The sequence below is a fragment of the Gavia stellata genome, chromosome 2 (genome assembly GCF_030936135.1).
Source record: "Gavia stellata isolate bGavSte3 chromosome 2, bGavSte3.hap2, whole genome shotgun sequence".
Taxonomy (NCBI): domain Eukaryota; kingdom Metazoa; phylum Chordata; class Aves; order Gaviiformes; family Gaviidae; genus Gavia; species Gavia stellata.
This window is the reverse complement of record NC_082595.1, coordinates 97,255,109-97,276,892: the sequence shown is the minus strand read 5'-3', so window position 1 is coordinate 97,276,892 and position 21,784 is coordinate 97,255,109. Positions and strand designations below refer to the sequence as shown.

Sequence of the window (21,784 nt, the reverse complement as noted above, 5' to 3'; positions counted from 1 at the left end):
CTCAAGTTTTTTTTTTTTTTTTAAAAAAAGGGTAACTGTGATTCTAGCTACTCTTCCTATGTGGTTGTATTTCTGAACACTTTTGTAGTGCCCAAGGACTGGGAGTTTTGCTATTGAGTAGTAAGACTGACGCAGAGTTGTCACAAAAACTCACCATGAGGAAGGAGGTTATCTCTGGGCTGGGAGACTCCATGGTGATGGAGTGACAGTGTTTCAACTCTGGTTTGAAGAACCTCCTCTTACTAAAGAAGTACAGTGGATCCCTGTGTACTTCATGTTTGAGGTTATGTTATGTTGTACATGTGTGTGTGATAGGAGTATAAAAGAAACATTGGAGGTTGCATGTAGTTCATTGGTTTTGCGTGCAGTATGTTTTATGTATTTCTTGCAAACTGAAAACGTGGCTGTATTTCTATAAGGTTTACTTGATGTTAGGCTGACTAGAAGCATCACAAATTGAATGAAAGTACTGTAAGCTAAAAAGTAGTACTGCAAGAGTCTAGAATACCAAAACTGCTCCCTCCACATACACACTTAAAAACCTAACCTAAAACCTAACAAAGCCACAGAACTGGGAGGAAGAAGAGAGAAGGAAAATCTATTAACTGGTTTGTACTGGGACTCCTTAAATTGATTTCCATATTAAATTTGGAATTGTCCCTTTTATGTAGAAAATCTACGTTGAGCTTGTAACCCAGAGAGTTGTAGCTGTAGCATTTGGATCTGGAACTGGCGTTGTTCTAGATCCATGCTCATATCTGAATTATTCAAAAAAAAGAAGCTCCTGTAAGAGTTGAGAGTGTGAGTACATTATGGCAGCCCTTACTAAGGTCCTGGTGTGTGATACTTCCTGCATTCTTGCTGGAGGTCTTATGATTCTCCCAGAGCGTGCAAATGGATCTGCCAGCACTGAGGAGCAGCTACAGTATAATCATGCTTGTTCCAGCAAAGAAGATAGTTGGCTTACCAGACCTGAAACACCGTGATGCGCTGGTTTCACCCTGTGGCTTTTATGTTTTTCAGTGAAAAGCAATTGGGTAGCCCAGCGGTATTAGAGTGTTAGCAGTGTGTCAGCATTCTGTTAAGTTTTGCTATAGAAGAGTTTATATAAACGTCTTTTCAGTCCATTTGGCTTTTAAAAGAGATAATCATATAACTGCTAATAAGCATTATGATAGTTGCAGATGGTTCTACGCCACATCATTGGTTTGGTTTGTTTCTCTTTCACGGCAATACCTGTAGTTAAAATAAGATTTAGTGCATTAATAAATTTCTTAATTCTCAGATTATATAAAATATATCCAGTGATGATAATTGGTCATTAGCAAATGGGGAAAATAGACACAGAGTTGGAAGTGATCAGATCAAAGTCATAGAGTGAGTGAAACCAAATCTCATCATTTTTATAGCTGTTGTCCCTGTTTATTTGCAGATTACTTATTAGTGCAATGTATCGATCGGTATATGCCAGCTGAGACTTTCCTCTTGGCGTTCCCTGGGTTAAGAGACAGTTAAGAGACATTTGTGGCGGTTTTGCTCCATCAGCCTGGCATAAAGGTCTTGTGCTGAGGTGAGGCTGTAACCCCAGGTACTTGTAAATTCCATATCTAAGTACTGGTGGGTTTGTGGATACATACAGCTTCTGAGCGAGCCTTTGAGAAGGTTGCAAGCTGAAGTCAGTCTATGGCATCTGTGCCTTCTGACAGAAGAGGGCTGTGGGCAGGGCTGTGATTGACAAAACTGCACAAGCACCACTTCAGCCTTTGGCAGAACTTCTGAGTTTCTTAGAGGAGCATCTGTGTTTCAAGGAATTCATCCAAGCAAACATGAGGTTTTCTGAAGAGGGAAAAGCATACCTGACATGGATTCAGAGTAGCGAGTAGAGTTTTTAAGAGAGACACCCTACTTTAGGATAGGTTTACTGCTTTCTCTCTGGGCAGGATTTAGGAAAAGCAGCTTGAGGCCCTGACAGTTTATTGTTGATTTCTAAAACCAACAAACCAAAACATACTCCACTTCAGAAAACTATTGTCTGCATTAAGATGAACTTATATTCAGAAATTTTGTTCTATAGAGTGTTCTTTATAGAAAGCAAACAATGTGAACGTGTATGTACATAATACATACAAACATACGATGCCTGGACTGGCAGTATTATCCATCTAATGTTCATACATAATTGTCCTCTCCCTTCCCTGTTCTAGGAATCTTACTGTTTATGCAGTAACTTTCACAGCATGATGAGACCTTCTTTACAGGAAAACCCATTTAGTTATTTTGTTTACTTTAGGGTAATTTAAAGGTCAAGAAACAGTTTTAAATACAGTTTCTAAGAGACACTATTGGATTTACAGTCATCACTGATCTTATAAAAACAAAACTTTGTAGTTAAGATGCCACCTGGGAACTATATACAAAGACTATTTTAAAAGTATAAGAAATATAGTTTTTTATAAACTTTCATATGTTATATTTATTAAAAAATATATTTTTCACACTTTTTTATTATAAGCAGAACTCAGAATGAGAACAGACAGAATTTGGAGGCACTGGAAACATCTATGCACCAAGTTACAAGTAATACTAACAATCCTTAAAAGTCCACCAGAGAAAGCAGGGTATCTAACTGAAGAATTAAATTAATATAGCTACCCACTTGTGCTCTTTAACTGAGAGAAATACAGAAAACGAATTGTCTAAACATGTGTGATCTCTTGTTTGAGATCTGGCAGCAAAAGAGAAAAAAGCATATAAAATTGAAGCATAAGTGATACATCATAAGGACTCTTTACAAGAAGCTTACAACATAGTTTAATATCTACACAATCTCTTAAATGGAATTTCCACTGATTATTTGCAGATTTAAGTGCTGTTACAATCTCATCTAGTCTTTCCAAGAGACTCTGCTTATGTAAATAAGGATTAGTTGGCAAAGTTAATTATGGTAAAAGAAAAATGATAGTTAAACTTGGGATTAAAATGGCGTCTGGAGGATATCTGTTTGCTGCCTTCTACTCGCAGATACCAACGCAGTTTTGATGAGGACTTCGGATATTCCCAAAAGGTCTTTTCTGAAGGTTGCTGTACACGGCAGAGAGATCCAAACTAACTTCAGAAATGTAACACTGGGTACCAGAGGAAAGCTAACTGCAGCAGGATAAAATAATTTGCACTTACAAGGGAGGTGTAATAATTGAACAAAACAAGGTGTCCAGCTCTACACAATGTTCCCATATCACATGGATTACTAGAACTGTTCCACATGGAAAACTTTTCTTCTGTAAACAGTCACTTTCCCCTTAGAGATAGTCATTAAGATGCTAAGTGCTTAAGAATTGCTATTTATTTCAACAGGTAGTAGGAATGAACTGGAGTTTTAGGGGTGAACAGAGCTAATCCTGTCCAGTTGTTGCCCACTAGTATTTTAGAGGTATTTCAGTGAGCTTCATCAGAAAGTCAAGGTATGAACTTAGTGTCACATCAGAAGAGGCAGTACAGTTGTGGGTTGCTGTGATCCTTGCAACAAGGCACAGAGCTACATTTTCCAAGGTTGCACACTGCAATGATTAAGCCAAAAACCCTTGCATGTTTTGGCTCCACTGCAGGTATACCTACAGTCATTCCTGTTGTGATCTATTGGACTGAAGTGACCTGTGCAAAGAAGTAGAGCTGAGAAGGAGTGCAGGGGTTATAAGGGTCTTACTGTGCTGTATACATGTAATCACTGCAAATACCCACTGCAGGAACTGCCTGGCATCTCAACGGGTGCTTTATCTGATTAAGGACACAATCAGGACTACACTTCATTGGTAAAGGCTTCCTGAAATTGTTGAAAGAAAATTAGTTATTGCCATTCATACACGTGGCGTAATGACATGAATGTGCTCTTTGAGAAGTGTTCTCACGTGGCTGTCAGGAGGGCACTAGTCAAGCCTCTCAGGCGTGTGTGATTAAAAGAGTCACATCTGGACTTCATAAAAAGCATTTTCTATATGAGTAGTTAGAAGAATTAAAAATATATTTTCTATCAAAAAATCAGGTGATTAATCTGTATTTTAGAGGTGCAATCTATTTAAACCTGGTGTAATTGAAATAGGATTTTTTAAAATTCTTTTTGAATGTGTTTGAAAAATCATGTTTGCAAAGTGTGTTCTGATCCCACCAACTCTGGTGTAGATCAGAGAATTAGTGAAAAGCTCTTCAAATGGTCATTCAGTTTATACACTAAAAGACAAACCCTATTAAATAGGTCATTTGTGATGAATGTCTGTGTTTAACCTTCAAAGGTGGAGATTCCTCGGGGAATCTATTGCAGTGCTGCATTAGCCTTACCACTAGTTTCCCAAAAAGTTAACATGATTCTTCCTTGCTATAATTTAAGCCTGTTATTTTTACTATTGTCTGCTACTCATGTGAAGTACAAATGATTCCTTTTCTCATTCCAGAGCTATACATGTATCTAAAGACTGCTGTCCTCTTCCCAGACTGCTTTTTCTTCTGCAGGTTAAAGTTTAACAGTCTTTTTAATCTTTCCCCATAAGCCATATCTTCCCATACTCCAGTTACCATTGCTTCTCTAGACTCTGCTTAGTGGCCCACATCTTCAGGGTAAGACATGGAAGGTCTTGTCCATCCAAAACTGGGAGAAGTGCTTCAGCTGAGGCAATGCCAGTGCTAAGTGAAGTGGGAGGATTAAATCGTGCACTGCTTAGACCATCCTCCTTCCCGTACTCTCCAGTTTATGGGAACTCTGTGAGAGGGAGTCTCTAGGTTCACACAGAGCAGAGTCAAGAATCTGGAATTATTTAATGTCCCTTGAAATTAAAAAGGAATTGTGTAACCCTGCTTTGCTATAACTTAATGTCCTTTTCAGTGGATTACTTGGTATGCAGTGAGTGCCATCTGGAGGTTAGGAAACATGGAGCTCTCTGTGCTTTCATGCTGAAAACCAAAATCCCCATGCTTTTTAAATGGAATGTTCTTACATGAATAGGAGCTTGCACCTGACAGATACTGGACCTCTGCAGGGAGTTTGTGTTTGTGACCCATAGCAAGAGTTGAGGCTGCTCAGGATGTCTCAGAGTAAGGCATGTAAGTGTAATGACTTTTCAGTATTATGCAATCGCCAATAAATATGTAACCTCTGAGTGGCCTGTGCAGCTTTTGGAAGAAGCTCTGGACAACACAGGGACAAGGAAAGGCTTGATCTGCTCTCTCCTCTCCCTCTTTCAGATATTTGAAGGCAAACCAATTCCTGGTGCAGTTTTCTGCTCACAGGAAAGAACGGAAAGCGTTTTAGCTGAACAAGAAGATGTCTTTAAGGAGTAGGTTCCTATTTAGTGTATCTGAACACAGTTGTCCACCACAATTCATGTCTGCACAGAGTGGAATCAGTCCTCCTCACCTGGACTGGTTGCATGATGTGGTCTTCCTTCTTTTCTAGGTAGCTTAGTTGTCATCTTGAAAGCCTTAATCCCCAAGTTCTCACTGCATCAAGGATGCCAGGAGGAGAACTGCTTGGTGCCATGACTTCAGTGAGTGCGATTTGGCTCTTCCTTCTACAGTGTCGGGTTTTTTTCCAGAGACCACTTGGTTGTTGACAATGATCACACTGTTTTATACCACCTCTTGGCCTTTTGAACTGCCTTCTGCTGCTGAACTCTAATCATAAAAACAAATAGCCTTAGTTGCAAAGTGTAAGTGTACACATCGCCACTTCAGCCTGGTGAGAGATTGCAGCCCGTTGTATCAAGGCAATGCTAATGGATTCTATGTTGATCTCCACCTAGGGCTGAGAGTGGTCCTACAGAAGCTACATACAATTCAGAAGGTGGATATTGTATGTACACTCTCCGTGCTCTGCTGTTTGCTGCTTTTTCATTACAGAACAACAGGTCATAAACAAAGTTTGTGTCTATGTAGTGAAGATGCACTAGTGAACGGGCTTTAGGTATTGTGTCGATTTAGCTTGATGATGGTTTCCCTGGGCAACAACGGATTTTAGGAACTATGAACCTGTTAAATTCAAGGTTGATGATCCTAAGAGTGTAAGACGGGTTGCTGAGCCAACACGCCTTCAGAGCAAAATGTGAAAGCTGCTTCCTTGTCAATGAGTTTCCATCAGCTAAGAAGAAAAAAAGAATAAGAGAAGGGAATTTGAGAGCAGCAAATCTAAAGAAAGAAAAATCAAAACTAGTACCTCTCAGCAGGGAGAGGTGAAAAAGCATAGAACATGTCTCATGTGCCTTACATTTTTTTCTTAAAGCAAGCTAAAACATGCAGATGACAGAGGCTGATGAATCCTTGGCTAACTACATGAAATGCAACAAGCTGCTGCATTTTACTGCGCTGACTTTCAGAACTGAAAGTATGCTGTTTATATTGGGACTCATCTGAGCGCGTCTCCATTAATTTTTTATTTTCAGGAGATAAAAATTCAGGAAGAAATTGCCTTTTGGCTGTAATCTTGTTCTTTCTGATGTTAGTGGCAGTCTTACTGTAGACTTGCATGGGAACATTGATGAGATCTGTAGTGCTAACTCTCTGTATATGGCCCAGTCACCCCAAATACAAAGAGGATTGTCTCCTGCGGCATTGTTGGACAACATCCATCTTTGCTCTTGAAAGAAAATCTGTGCTAGACAGTAGTATTGGTCTCTCTGAGAAAAAGATTGAGGAATTTTTTACATGCTGTGGAGTCTGTTGGCAAGAACCATTCAACTTGCTTTGTAACTGTTACATTTTTACTGAAGCACTAGGAAGGCTGGAGCTCACTCTCAAGTTTTCTCTTTCGTGCTGCACTGCTGAAGAAGTAATCCATGTTTACCAGAGCCCTGCCAAGTTCAGTATTTATTCGACTGCCAATAGTCTGATTGGTCGAGTTGGGAACTTTGCTTGAGAACACAGGCATATAGTTTGGCAGTGGCTTCTGCTCCTTTTTCTTACCCTGGATAAAACAAAGACCATTAAGAAGTTTTCAGAATTTCATCTGTTGCTTGTTACAAAAATACAAGTTACTGAGATTATTTATAATATCAGCATTTTGCTTTTGAAATTAGAATTTGAATGTACTTAGAAATGTCATACTGAATGTACATGGAAGTCTTGAAGAAATAAAGTAAAACAATTGTTTTTTCCTATCATCTTGCATGGGAATAGGATAACACAGGGAAATGAATAATTTTCAAATGTGTTGCATAAAATGTCAGCTGGGACAGAAGTAAGCCTGCTCTAGAATGGTCATGATGTGGGAGGTTTTTTGTTTCGTTTTTAGTAAGTGGCTTGGATTTCAGCATGATGACATTATCTTACAAGTTTTCTCCTAGGAAGTTGGTTCTTCTAGCACTTGTGTTTCTGTGGAGGTGTTAATATTGAAACAGATTGAACACACGCACGTACTGTATTTCTTTGTGGTGTAGGTAGCAGATTAAAGGCACTTCAATTCTCTTCTATTTTTCCTAAAGATTTTAGTCTTAAAGCATTTGCTGATTATGCCCAAATATGGTTCAGTTTGAAATACTAGCCTAGCTCAAATGGACGGAAGCTAAAAGAGCCTTGATTACGGTTAAATGTTTGTTCAAAACTTACCATTTGGTCATAGTCCTTTAGGAAACTCCAGTTGTGGTACCTTGGAATAGAAGTAAAAAATACAGTGTAAAATTTTCTGTCTTTAAATAAAATAGTTAATGTTGGTCGTATTTGAATGCCTATTTAACTAACTGCTCAATTTGATACTTACAGCCCAGCTCTTACACATGCAAACTCTTTGCGCCGAAACCTGTCTTTTCTGTGGTCAAGACCAGGGTCGTCTTTATTCCCATATAAATCCCATACTACATGAAGACTAGGGTTTTTTTGCTAAAGGAAAATGAGGATAACACGTCCACAGTGTATTCCTTGCGCAAATGCAGATAAGTTAGCAAAGTCCCGAGTCACTCTAGCAAACGTTTGTCCTGTGCCTTGAGCAAGACACAGCTTCTTACTTTCTAAAAGTGACTGATACTCTGCTGGCAGAAGTCCCTGGTAGGAATTCACAGAGCTGTATTTGCTGCAGGCAAACACCCACAGGAGTATTTTGTGCAGATAGGCAGCTCTGCTAGGAGCAGATTGAGTCAGAAGACCTGAGTTTTGCTCTTCAGCTCAGTTCTGTACCTGCTGTGCCACTACAGGGCAAGGCCTTTGATTTTCTGTCTCTTGCTTTCCCTGGCTTGAAATGGAGAAAATGAAAGTTCACCTGCTATTGTAAAAGTACTGAGGTCAATAGAGGAAACAGTTATCTACAGCTGTATCTGCAGCAGGGCTCAAGGGACACCGGGGTTGACTCTCTGAGCTGGTTACCTGTGTCTATGCAGTGCTGCACCTAAGCTCATCGATCTAGTGCTGAAGCTGTACATTCTTCTGAGTTGAGCTCATCTGTACAGCACAGCCATGTGCCATGTGGAGCTAGGAGCATTGGATTTCTGTGCTGCACTTCCCCGTCCGGTGCAGATATGCCCTCAGTGCAAGTAAAAGCTGATTTATGATTGTTGTGTTTATCACTATATGTCTTGGTATACCAGCACAGCGTAGAGGTCCTAAAATTTTTTATCTTGCTGTGCCAGCCACTATTTGAACATATCAAATTTGGGTGTTACTGGATGGTGCTAATTATGAGAAATGCTTGGGTCTCAGACATTTACCTATATCCACTTCAAGTCAGACCACCAACACGTAGCAGTCTTTCCCCCACCATTGTTTTTGGAATGGGGATGTGGAGCTGAAGGACAGTTCTCTGCAGGCGTAGGTAGTCTGATGAATCCAGCTTTAGGCATCTGTCTTTCGAATGTCTGTCCTACCCTTTTACAAGAATTTCTGTCTTTGTAGCTAGGACTGCAGAGCAGGACATGCATCAGCTGTATGATGTGTTATCTTACTTTCCCATGAAAGTGAGTTTGCACCGATATCCATGCCTGTGAATCCTAGGGGGCAGGCACAGACAGAGAGTCCCTCCTGCTGCCTTAGCTAGGGAATGTATGGAACGTGCTGGGCCTGTTTGGGAAGAGTCTGAGTGCACAACTGGGAGAGAGTAACATTGCCACCATAGCCTTGGCTTTGCATCAGTCAGAGTTCTGGCGTCAGCCTTTCCCACAGGTAAAAGGAGCCAGACGAGTGCAAATGTCTCTCTGGGGAAATCAGAGCTGTGATTTGTATCTCCTCCAGGAAGCTGAGGAGGACAAGGGTTTTCAGATGGTTTCTTTTCCCATTCTAAAAAATCCTGAGAGTGATGTTCTTTTTCTTCTGTTTCCTTTAGCTTGGCTAGTGCGCAGTCAGAACTGGATCTGATTTTACGTTTACCAAGGATATTCTTCTAATAGACATGCTCGTGCTGTGTACTGAAGTATGAACATAAACACTTATTCAAGATACGTGGCAGAGACAGAGAGGATCTTAATTTCGGGTTCCTTCAGGTCACTGGTGTATACAGTCAAAGCTTAGGTTGTATGTGTGCAGTTCAGTCTGCTGAAACACTGTAACAGTGGGGCATGTTCAGTAGATTTACAGATTGGGAATACAAAATAATATTTTGGCAGAACACTCTGTTCAGCTTCCATTTCAGCCATGTCCAAGAATATGACAAGAGGTGATATAAAGGTTGGCACATTTACATCTTCATTGTGGAAATCTCTATAAAGCTAAAAGATACTTAGCAACAGGCAATTCTTCTCATCCCTTTTCAGCTTAAGCCCAACATGCCAGGAGATACTAGCATAGATTTTGTTCAGTGAAGGAAACAGAGATAACACAATCTTAGAAAGAAAGGTGTTAGGGTCTGATCCAAAGTTCTCACAGAAGAAAATTTCCTTTGATAATGTAGACTTTGGATCAAGCCCTAAGACTGTCAGGGAGCATCAGTACCATTGTCAAGAAGAGTAGAAGAGGCATGAGCTGGAACAAATGACTTACCAGATTTTTCTTCCTCTCTGTTCAGCCTCCACAGACTCTCTCCAGATCTTATCCTGTTGAACCTGGTCCTGCTGCAGTGCTGCCTGCTCATCTGCCCAGGCCCGAGCAGCCGGTTGTGCAATGACAGGTCTTCTGGGTTGGGCGCTGCCGAGAGACACAGGTGGAGCTGAGGCTGGTTGCCGCAGAGGTGTGGTTGCTGGTTGCCAAGACCTAACCAAGGTATTTCTCCTGAATCCAGAGCCCTTTCCCAACTTGTCCATTTTGAGACTCACTGTATCCCCGGTATTGTTAGGTGTATTGTGACTGGTAGGAAAGTTAAACTTCGGAAAAGCTCCTTCTCTCCTAACCTTTTCTTTTAGCTGCTGATTCGGAGTGCTTTCAGAAAACAAACGAGCACAGCAGCACTGACAGGCAGTGCTCGGCACTGTTTTACTTCCCTGTTATTTAATGCTCATTTCCTACTGCTTTATGTTGCTTCGTTGCTTGAATGCTGAAGGAGTTTTCATGGTAGCAGCAATTTTGTAAGAAACGACTATTACTGAAAGCCATTGGATCTCCAGCTGTAACCAGCAAACTCTCAGCTTACGAGGTGATTACTGCTGCTTGCAGCTGAGACCACCCTCTATTCAAAATCCTCAGAACAATAAAGTCTGATTTAGTAGCAACGGGTGCTGTGGAGATTCCTGCTGATTATATCAGGAGGACGTTTGTTGTGGTTATGTAGCAGAAGCAAAATGTCCTGAAAGCTGCTGTTTTCCCTGACGTGTTTACTGTCTCCATTGGAAACGAGTCTGACTTGTGAATATTCACAAGAAAGGGAGCAGAGACCCAGTGGGACAGCTGCTGGGGCCTTGAACTCTATTTGGGGCAGAGCTTGTTTGTTTAAAACAAGGTATTTCAACGAATCTGTGCTTTGAAAGCTCCTTTTCTTCAGATTTTAAAAAAAGAGCAGCCAGAAATCATCAAAAGTCCTTTTCAAGTACTTAGAGATTTCTGTAGAAGGTATTAAGTAACTACGAGAAGTAGTTTTTAAGTAACTTTAAAGGATTATTTGTATACAAAGTGAGAATTTTCAAAACAGTGTCCAAAATGTCAGTGTTTGTGTTTACAGTCAGCCTGTTGGACTTTTGTGGTATGACATCACTTCCTCAAGTATTGTGACCTTGAAGGAAAACGAAGTATTTTAAGTATAAATTTCCTCTGGAATTCTTGACTGACTTGTTTTTAAGTGGTCTGGATTAGCTCCAGATGAATTCTAGCCTCTTGCTTCATCTTCCTGCTAAATGCTAATGAACTTTGAATCTAATTTTTTAGGGTTTTTTGGCAAACTTACTTGCTTGCAGTGTTGGGAAATACATGCTAAATTTGGCAAATAATTTCTTTTAAAATAGATAAAACTACATGACAATCCAAATACTTCATGTAGAAATATTTGAGCAAGAAATACTTCTATATTTGGAAAAACTATTCTGACTTTGAAGATTGCTATAACATAACTTAAGAAGAGGTAAACTCCACCTCAAATTGCAGTGTTTGTTTTGGGTTTGAATGAAATTTTAGTAGACTTTTTGTTTGTTTGCTTGTTTTTCTGAGATAATTGAAACCTGAACAGTGTTTTTCATCTCTTTCAGCCAAAAAGCAAAAAAAGTCATGTATCCACACAGCATTTCCATGAACTGAAGAAATGAACTGTCTGCCAACCTGGCCTGATAGTTGTCTGTGTTCCTCTTGTGGAATCTGCTTATCCTGCTGCATTCATTCCAGGGTCTTCTCCAAGTTGGAGTGTGTGCAGCTGGTTGGAGAATGGGGTTTTAGCAGCATCTAACTGCTTTTAAAGGAAGCTGAGGCATGTTTTGAAGACCCAGTGCATTAATCAGTGTGCATGGGATTTTAACTCCTGATCAGGTCAGGAAAGGATCCTGATCAGCAGTCTGTTCCTGTGCAATGAATGCTTTTTAACTCTTTTTACAAAGTTCTTGCGTTACTTTAATTCTAATCCTTCCTTCAAGTCAATTTCTGCAAATGAAACATAATAATAAACTAAAAATGGTTATTGAGCTGAGTACATAGCTTCCAAATGACTATTTGTAGCCACTGAATAAACTGGATGGAAAGATTACAAGCAGGTGTTTGAAGTCTATGCCATTGAGTGGTGTCTGCAAATACACAGGAGTTGTAACTGCCCTGGATTTGATGCAGGGCTATGAAGTGCCTCTCAGAACTTCTTACTGAAAGTGAACTCACAGGTTAAAGCCGTATCTGTTAGTCTGAGGCCCCACAACCTCAGAAAAGAAGGAAGTCTTAACTGTTTAGGACTTCTTTAGGCTTTAAACAAAAGCAAGCTATGAGTCTACATGAGGGTATTGGGCACTTCATAGTGTTAAAGCCATTTCTCTGGAAATAATAGATGGGAATGGGATCATAGCTGTTTAAATAAGTTGGGTTTTTAAAGGATATTATAATATGACTTTAAAATGTAGCTGCTGTTCCAAAACCAGATCACTAAGAGCTGGTATTTTGAAAATTATCCCATTTTCTGTTGGGACCAGAAGACATTAAGGGAGTGGTTTTGCACCATTAAAGCACATCAAGGTTAGTGCAAGGATGACATTTCTGGGCATTACTCTAGATTCCTTACTGGATATACTAGTAGCCCATTTAGACCTTTTACTAGGTTAACAGCTCAGCAGAACTTCTCCAGTTACTGAACTGTTTCCCCTCATATCACCATCTGCCAGTTTAGCATTTTATTTTTTCATTATAACAACTCGGGGCATTTAAGGAGGGAGCTCGTCTTAATTGGTACGACTCATTTACTGCGTACTTCTTTTCATCCTCTAGTAGAATAGGTTGGTGTTTATTGTGGCTTCATGCCATATATATCTATGTAAATTGACGATAGCATCTGTATTTTTTCTGGTTGGGGACGTGAAACTTGAGAAAAGTTATGAGGGTCACTGTAGGAGATGGTGCCTTTGCTCAGGAGTTTGTTTTGGGATTAGTTTATCTGACAAGCAGTTTCAGTGCCCATCATTCTGAGGAAGAACTTGACTGAGGTTAGTCTTTTATTGTTGCCAGACAAGTGATGATATGCACTACAAATTCACCTGTGAAAAATGTGAGTTATTTCCCCTTGTCAAAGGAAAAAATGTCTAGAGAGGCTTTTGATGGAGGAAAAAGTTCAGGTGTTTAGATAAACTGTTTTTATTTGACCACAAGAGGGTATTGCAGTATCAGTTATGCAAGACTTGAGCTAATGTTTGACTTTATATGCACTGCCTTATTTTTAATATACAGATTTCTGGAAATGGATTATTTAAATTAAGCAGTAGTTAAGAAAATCAGGTTTTGTATGCCAGTATTTGATGTCCTGGTACAGAGGCAATTTCTGAGCTGGTTTTTCTAAAAATTGTTTTGTTTTTTATAGTGACAAGCTTCTTGAAGCTTGGGAAGTTCTCATTGATTTCACTGGAAGACAGGGACTTCAGAGGCTTATTCCAAAACACTGAAAAACTTAATGGAAATTGCTTGGTTAAATGCAAGAATACATCAGTTACAGAAGGGAAATAATAACAGGAGATGAATGTGTTGCTGCTTTGGTTGGACGTACATGTTGGTCCAGGATGGGCACTGTCAAAGTCAGTGAGACTCTGATCTGACTTTCCCATGTGGTCCTACTTGGAATAAGGTCTGAAATCTTTTTTAGCTCATTTGTGTTTACCAGATTTCTCCTTTACATCCAAGTCTTCAACAGTATACATCCAATGTTGGTTTGCATTTTTTTCCTAAGTCACTACTGTGTTGGGATACTTTCCTACGAAAGTTATGTCTTCTAAACTTTAAGGACAGTGTTGCCAAATGTTCCTGCCATATTTTATACAGTTCAGACCATGGAAGAGTGAGCTAGAAGGATTTCTGGGTTCTCCCACTCCTATATCTGCTGCTGAATTTAGGAGAAGATACATGGTATGCCCGCCTGTCTCTCAACAAGCCCACCTGTAAAAGAAGAAAGATCACAGCCATATCACATTATCTGTGAAGAATACATTTCCAAGGGGTGTGATAGTGATTTGATGGACAGCAAAGCAATTTTCATCTAAGAAAGTTGGTGTTTGTGAGCTACTGCAGAGATTTAAGAAACACACGCATTTAAAAACAAAAGTGCAGTGTACATGTCACATGTGAGTAAGAGGCAAGAGCAAGATTGCCAGCTGGAGGAGAGGGCAGCTCTCTAGAGACCAGCTTTTCAGAGCAGATCACCATTCAGATGATCTCTGCCATTTCACGAATGGGACAGAGACCCCCATGTAAATCTTGCAATAGGAGCAGTGTTGCCTGCCTCGAATAGTGACATTTGTGTTGTCATCATCATCTTCCTCAAATGAATAAAGATCAGTCAAGTCAGTCAAGACTGTAGGCTGGAACATGGGTCATGGCAATGGTTAGCAGAGCAGGGTGTTAGATGATCGGTCGGAGGACGCTGAGCACCCAGCAGAGAAGTGGTGGATGGCAGAACATGTCTGCAGTGCTTTTTCACCGGCCCTGGGCGTTAGGCAGCGAGGGGCCAGAAAGCCGGGAGGTGTCAGATCCTGCTGACAAGCTGCGTCTTGGTCTGGCAGGAGCAGAGTACCTTCGGTCGCTGTATGCAGCCAAAATGAAAACAAGTCCTGCAAACTGCCAGTTTGGAGTAAAACTGCTTTTAAACGGTTATGTAGCTGCTTGATTGAAGGCCTCGTGCGTTAAGTTTTGCTGTAGCTTTCATGAAATCTATAAACTTCGTTCTTGTCTTAATGGAGTTCTGCTGAGAGAGCCTGGCAACTTGAGCGTCTGTTGCATCGGCAGCGTACAGATGCCACCGAGGGAACGTCTGCTTCCAGTGACACAGAGTCTGACACTTCAAAATAAAATCAAAGCTGTAATGCAGACTGTAGGAAATCTGTTGTGAATTTTTTCATCCCCTTCTTTTAATATAAATTCTAGTGTTACAAAATATGTTAGCTACTGATATGCAGTTTGCTTTATTTGAAACAAAAATTATTTATTTGAAAAAATACTATTTACTTGAAAAAAGCATTAAACAGCAGCCATTCCATAGAATATGCAGGCCTGTTACTTAGAGACTTCTGCTTAAACCTGCTGCCTGAGCAGGGTGATGGGATTTCGGGAGGGAGCACTGCAGGGCTGGTCTGTGAGTAGGGGTGTTGGGAAGTATCTGGCTCAAGGAGAAAGAACGGTAAATGTAAGAAGTGTTCCTCACTGGCTGAGGAATGTTTTCAGTTGGTATTTCACATAATTTCAGTTTTGGAGGCCGGATCCTGTTAATGAAGTGCAATATTGCATGGACAATCAAAGTTGTCTTCGTTAGTCAGAGTTGTTCAAGTCCCATCCTCACCACGGCAGGGAGCTCTGGTAACTGCATAGTGGAGCTTGGCTTTATTCTGTTCATCCTCGCTGTTTTCTTGCACAGTTCATTAACAGGTCCAAGAGAATTTCAGTGTATAAAATAATCAAGTACTTCTGAAAAGGCAGTGCTTCATACTGCTTAAGTACCTAAGGCAGCAGTTTGACCTCTGAAGTCTGGCATAGCCCTGCTTTTCTGTGCACCTGATAGCAGTATCAGCTTACAGGTCCGTTTATAACGGCCAAGAAGAAGCTGCTTCACAAATACTGCAGAGATTCAGCTTCCTCTCTCTCTGCTACCTGGGGCACTGTAGTACTTGTAGAAGTATTTTATCCTGTGAATTACAATATTCCAGCTGTGTATCACTGTGTATTTCAATGCTCAAGATGCTCTTCAGTTATTTTTTGGATTATTCTCTGTTTCTTAGCTATCTCCTCCAGCAGCTAAGACTCTATTTGTTGATCTGCACTTTAATACACTAAATAATTCATCTACCATCTGCTCACCATATTCAGAAAGGACATTAACTTTTTCTTTTCATGTGAGATACCAAAAATTCTCTGCTGTATGTTAGGCAGAGTTTTCAAATTAGGGTACATAAAATTTGTTTTAAATTGTATCTGTGGCTGCTAAATGAAAAGGACCTGTTTTTTCAAACATTCTTAACTTTTGCAAGTTCTGTTGCTTGAGAATTGAGCTAATTCCTTTTAGTTTTTTTCAAGATAAGTGCCAGAGTCTAAAATTGGGAAGCCTTGTCTGAACATGTCAATCACAAGCTTTATCTGTTTTTCAGCAAAGCTTTTAGCATTTTCATTGCAGCTTTCTATTAGTGTAGGTTTCCTTCTTAAATGTAGAAGGTAGTGTTAAATCACACTTCAGGCTGATGTTTGGCCAACTCTGACTGTTGGGGATTAGAAGGAAATTCTTCCTAAAGGCAGGATGTACCCATAACTGGATGTAGGGGGTTTTGTGTATAGCCTTTTCTTTGAAATGCTAGAATCTGGTGGCAAGTTTCCTGAGATCATAGGAGAATTCAGGTCCGAAGGGACCTCAGGAGGTCTCTAGCCTAACCTGCTCCTCAGAGCAGGGTCAGCTATGATATCACACCAGCTGTCTAGGGCTTTATGCCATTGGTCTTGAAAGCCTCCAAGGATGGAGGCTGCACAACCTCTTTGGGTAATGAGTTTCACCGCTTGGCTGTCCTCATGATGAAGAAGTTTTGCCTTATATACAGTCAGAACCTTTCTTGTTTCAACTTTTGCCCACTTTATTTTGTCCTCCCACCGGGCACTGCTGTAAGCAGCCTGGCTGTGTCTTCCCAGTAACCTTGCAGGTACTGGCAGACTGCTCTTGGGTCTCCCCCCAGCCTTCTCTGCTCCAGGCTGAGCAGGATTTGATCACTGGTCGCATTGCCTGTGTTACACAGATTTGTCAGACGTTTGCCTAACTCATTCCATTCTCAATCTCTGCCTGATTTGACCACATACCCCCATGCCCAATGAGACACATGCTCCATGAGACCTAGAAAGGAAAGTAACAGAGTATAATGGGAAAGCACAGTCTGTTTTGCCATTTTTTTCTTGGATCACCTGCAGTGTTCTGTAGTTCAGTTCAGCCTTATTCCTTCTATGGTTGTAGAGAGCTTCTTTGTTTTGCTATGGAGCTGGAAACTTTTGCTCCCTGAAGAAATGGACAGCCAGAACAATGTGAAATCTTCCTGGATGTGTTTGCAGCTTTGTATTTTTAGCTCAATTGTGCAACAGTTCACATGCGAATACTCAAACAGGAAGGCAAAAACGAAAGGAAAACAGCTGCAGCCTTAGACCTTGCGGCCAGAGCAGCCAAACGGGCTGTGAACAGCTTTCAGACCGGACTTTCATTGTACCAGATGCTTCATTAAAGATCCTGTTACGGTTTAATGAAGAGAATGAGAGCTTGGCTTTTAGTATGGGCTATATTCCAGTTTTCAGGACAGGTCCCAGTTTTTAGGAAACCTTTTCCTTAGGTTACTGCTTAAGTTTAGAAAGCTTTGAAAGCAGTAGGCAGCTATGCAATTAAGAATACAGTTGCAGAATCAGGATAAAATCGTACTTTCTTACAACTGACCACTTCACGAGAAAAGGGCAAGACCTGATCCTTTTTATGTGAATTATCCACATAATCTACACACATGCAGTATGAGGATTATGTATCTCTCTTTAAAAATCCAGCTTCGATCACAGCGCTGACATAAGTGCACCTACCAGCCTCTTCCACGCAGACATCATAAAAAACTTTTCAGCAAAACTGAGATTGTGGAAAATTGTTGACCTGTTCAACCTGAAATATTTCATCTTGAAATATAAAGAGATCAGTGAATCTTTGATGAATAAGAAGCAGGGTTTCCAAAATGCTTCCAGGATCTGGAGTCCCAGGACAGAGAGCAGAGTAAAGCCAGCAGCCTGACAGCATGGAGCACCCCATGTCAGGTGAGGTCTCTTACAGCTTCCAGCATTCCTGCTGCTGAACAGCAGGAATCTCAAAGCTCTGGGATATTGGGCTACCCGCATCCTTGGTTTCTGGGCAGACTACTCAAGGCTTCTGTACGTTTTTAAAAGAGTGGAAAAGACAGCAACCAAAGTAGGGATATTCGTATGTATTTTTTCGTTCTTGATGATCTGCTGCAGCATTCCAGGTCATTGGTAGTTTAAACCATGAAAAGAGCATTCTGCAAATCTTGGTTCTTGTCTGCTGTGCGTGCTGAGGATCCTTTAAACGTATTCTAAATTGTTTTAAGATTGACTAACCTGTGCAGAATTAGTTGGGTCAGTTGAGTTAGTCACACACAAAGGCATCTACTGCCATTTAGAAGTCCTAGGATACTTGAGAAATCCATGCAGGACCAGCAGATCCATAGCAAACCTGCAAGAGACCTATGTCTCTACGACAGCAGGAGGGAAAGGCAGGAACATCTGGCTGTCAGATTGCACTGGATGACTATGAGTGCATCAATATTCATATCTGACATCCAGTTAAGAGTGTTTTTCAAGCAAATCTCCCAGTCATCTCCGCTTACTATATTTTGGGTCTTGGAACATGTAGGCTATGGGGACTCCTGGGTTGCTGCTGGAGAAGGCGAGCTGCAGCCGCTCTCCAGCTGCTCACGGGCATTAATGCTGCAGACCAGGAAAGAGCAGGCAGCCCCTGGCCCGCAGGGTGCATTAAACGTCTTTGTGAGTCCTTGACATCAGTTGGCTTCACTCCACAGATCCACGCTACCTGCTATTGTAGACATGTTCCCTAGACCTCCATTACCTCTAAGGACAGTGGAGATACCCTTATGGAGTCCTACATGCAGATGTTGAAAATGAGATTTCTTAACATAAGAGAAAGGTATAACTACACCTACACTAGGAAAATAGTGCCTGGCCCCACTCTCTGGGTGGGAATCGGAAGCATTCCCCAGCTTAGTGGAAGAAGTTTATTATTAAGTGTCTGCATGATATTGCATGATATTTTCTGTTACTGATTTGCTGTTTAAAAAGGGACTTCGCTAGGAGTAAAGAGAGAATTTGGGTGGGACTTTATAGAAGAAATAATTTAAATTTCTAGTTTTGTGTTAGAGGAAAGTATGTGGTTTTTCTCCTCTATTTGATACGTTTTATATTCTTAATACCAGCCATTCTTCTTTTGTAAGAGTTTTGTTTATATACTTGAACCTGACAACTGGAGGATTAAGGATGTATTTGGACTGTCTTTTTTGCAAGTCTGATTATGAAAACCACCTATGCCATTAGCATAAAATAAAAAGCAGAAACTTTATTACACTTGTAGTTCCAGTAGGAGAGCAGTTCACCGGAGCTAGAAGTTTTGCTGGTGAATGAGAATATCCATTTTGGAAATAGCCTGCACTAGCTCCGTAGGTAAAATGGTACCATACTCTTGCAAAAGGCTAATTTAGGGACAACATCTCTGTGCTGTATCTCTTTGCTCTTTGCCTGTTTCCATTCCTCCAGGGACTCATTAACTTGCCGTAATGTGAATATTCACCTATGCTTCATACCTTAAGTTGCACAAACCTACGATTTTGCAAGAGGACTAGAAAACAGCAACAATCAAAGCAGACTCCTCAAACGGCTGCTTCTTTTTAAAGCTTTTATCACAAAATACAGATTAAAATACTGTTTTTAACCTAAAAAATAAAAAGTTTATCTTGCTTTTCTACATACCTTTGTTTATGGTGAACGTTCAAATTCATTTCCTTAAAATAAGGACTTCTCAGCGCCATGGTGTGTGATGGCTGCTTTACTTTATACTTTCTGTTTTACGGACTCCACTATTGGTACTGTTGTTAGTGGGGAGAAGTAAATAGACTTTGAGCAAAAGATCACACCATAGCAACCCTCAGCTTCTGTTTACAGTTCAAATAAACGTTTGTGCTGTGGAAATTTATGTCCTGAGGAATTTTCTAAACCAGTATGCTAATTGGTTTAATAACAAAAGGATTAATGCAGATAAGTTGAAGAAAAATTTACACTCAATGTTTAAATGGTGGATAATTTTATTTTTTAAAAGCTGCCAGTAAATAATACATCACAGCTACTCAGTAGGGAAGAGGGTATTATTTTTTGACTTACTTATTGTACAAGAAAGTGCATGACAGTTTTGAGGGAGAGATCCATGTAAGCACTCAGCAGAATATGAGTTCTCCCATTAAAATCAATATTAAAACTCTCTTTGTTTATGGGAGCAACTCTGTTTATGTTTTGAAACCCCAAACCTGTCGGTTTATAATTTCCTCACCTTTTGGCTAAAGAAGAAGCTTTCACTCAAGCAAAACTTCTATTGACTGAACCGGACATTTTGCTCGAGAAAAGCTCATGGAATAAGTTATGTGCCTCTGAAAATCCTAGCTGCGGGGGTCTTTGAGGCCTTTAAAGGATATGCCAGGAAAGGGCATTTTTTGCTTTCTGCAAGTGATACTAAGACACTGTTGCTAGCAGTGCTTTGGTTTGTTTGTTCGGGTTTTTTTACTATGCAAATTAGCGAGATTTTATTGCAAAGTGTAAGCATTCCTTAGCGATTTCACCCCTATATACATGTTGGTCCTTCAGCTGGCTTGCCTTTATACTTGGCCAGTGATGCAGAAAGCATGGTCAGGGGAAGGGTCAGTCTGGGATGGAGTCACCATTTTGGAGGATATTGTATCTGGTGAGGCCCTCGTGGGTTTTAATTAGGAGGCAGGGCAGGGTTAGCTATGTGGTGATGTGTTTCTGATCTGGTTCTTGCTCATGTCTTTGTGTACTGTGGGATATCTGTGATTTAATTTAATTACAAATGTGGTATCATCTGGTCATCTGATGGCACAGCTTCTGATGATATCTCTGGACAAATGAAGCATGCATACTCCCAACCAAAACTGGGCCAACCAACAGGTCCAGTGGTTGTAAGCTGGGTTCACTGTTCAAAAAATGGTTGCTTTAGCACAAGAAGCTGTGTTGCAACGCTGTTTGGTATTCTTAAGTAACGTGCTAAATGTGGCAATGTGCCATTGCATGGTCGGAATTTAAAAATACCATCTAAGTAGCAAATCTGACATCTATGATCCTCAAATGAACCAGATGAAATGCAGCTTGTAGAGTATTACTTTATCTCTTCTGTATTGGGGTGAAGAACTAAGGGTCAGGTGCAACCCTTGAATTCATTCTGAACAGCATATAGAGCAGAGGGACTATGTACATAGGAACCACGGGCCACCAGATACAGGATACCCAATATTTGTACATCCTAATGAGCTCAGCAGAGTGGGGTCACTTTTTAGGCTGGGGGTGGTGGGCACAGTGTATCTCTGTGCAGACTGGGGGTGTTGGCTGGCTGGTACTGGAGAGGTGGGAATCCTATGGGGCAGAGTATGGGGCAGTCCTGGGGAGGGCTGGAGAGCCTGGGGGGAGCCGCAGGGTGAGGTATGACATGGGTGGTGGGAGGCAGGTGTGGAGGTGTTGGGGTAATGTTGCAGCAGGGGTGGTACTGATGAATATTTTGGGGGGTGTGGTGTGTGGCACCCATGGTGGGGGGCATGCCTGCGGGTATGAGCACCGGGAGCAGCCCCCATCAGCACAGGGAGCTGAGGAAATGTGGAATGGCCGGGAAATTGGGAAATCCTCAGGGTGCCTCCTACCTGATGATAGAAATGGTGAGGAAAAAATAATAGCTACAGAACATCAGTGGATAATGAGTCTTGAAATCCAGAGGTAGCTGATCTGCCACGGAGCCTCCAGTGCGATGCTTGCTCAGAGCCCGCCTGCAACATGCACAGATGCAGGTTTGTGCCTCTTCTCTCCCAGCTTCCTTGCATCATGTAAAGATTACCTAGGTGAAGGAAAAGTCAAGCTTTTTATATAGCACTCGCTGCTATAGAAACCGCTAGCTCTGGAAGAACGTGCCCTGCTATGGCGCACAGCC

General features: G+C 41.0%; 1 protein-coding gene across 1 annotated transcript; it reads right to left on the bottom strand.

Moving 5' to 3' along the window:
• Positions 1–6,754: 6,754 nt before the first annotated feature.
• On the bottom strand, positions 6,755–19,610 carry C2H2orf50 (chromosome 2 C2orf50 homolog). Its single transcript, XM_009806876.2, has 4 exons — positions 19,552–19,610; positions 9,943–10,317; positions 7,588–7,627; positions 6,755–6,946 (listed from the first exon to the last, which is right to left on the bottom strand). The coding sequence occupies exons 1-4, from the start codon at positions 19,608–19,610 to the stop codon at positions 6,755–6,757; spliced, it is 666 nt and encodes a 221-aa protein (XP_009805178.2).
• Between the last annotated feature and the right edge of the window lie 2,174 nt (positions 19,611–21,784).

What these genes read in the sequence shown, in the direction of transcription:
- C2H2orf50 (XM_009806876.2), bottom strand. Translation starts at nt 19,610, where the DNA reads ATGGCGCTGAGAAGTCCTTATTTTAAGGAAATGAATTTGAACGTTCAC. An exon ending in AACGTTCACCATAAACAAAG is followed by an intron (nt 10,318 to 19,551) that starts GTATGTAGAAAA and finishes GTTTTCTGAAAG; the next exon opens with CACTCCGAATCAGCAGCTAA. An exon ending in CAGAGAGGAAGAAAAATCTG is followed by an intron (nt 7,628 to 9,942) that starts GTAAGTCATTTG and finishes TTCTATTCCAAG; the next exon opens with GTACCACAACTGGAGTTTCC.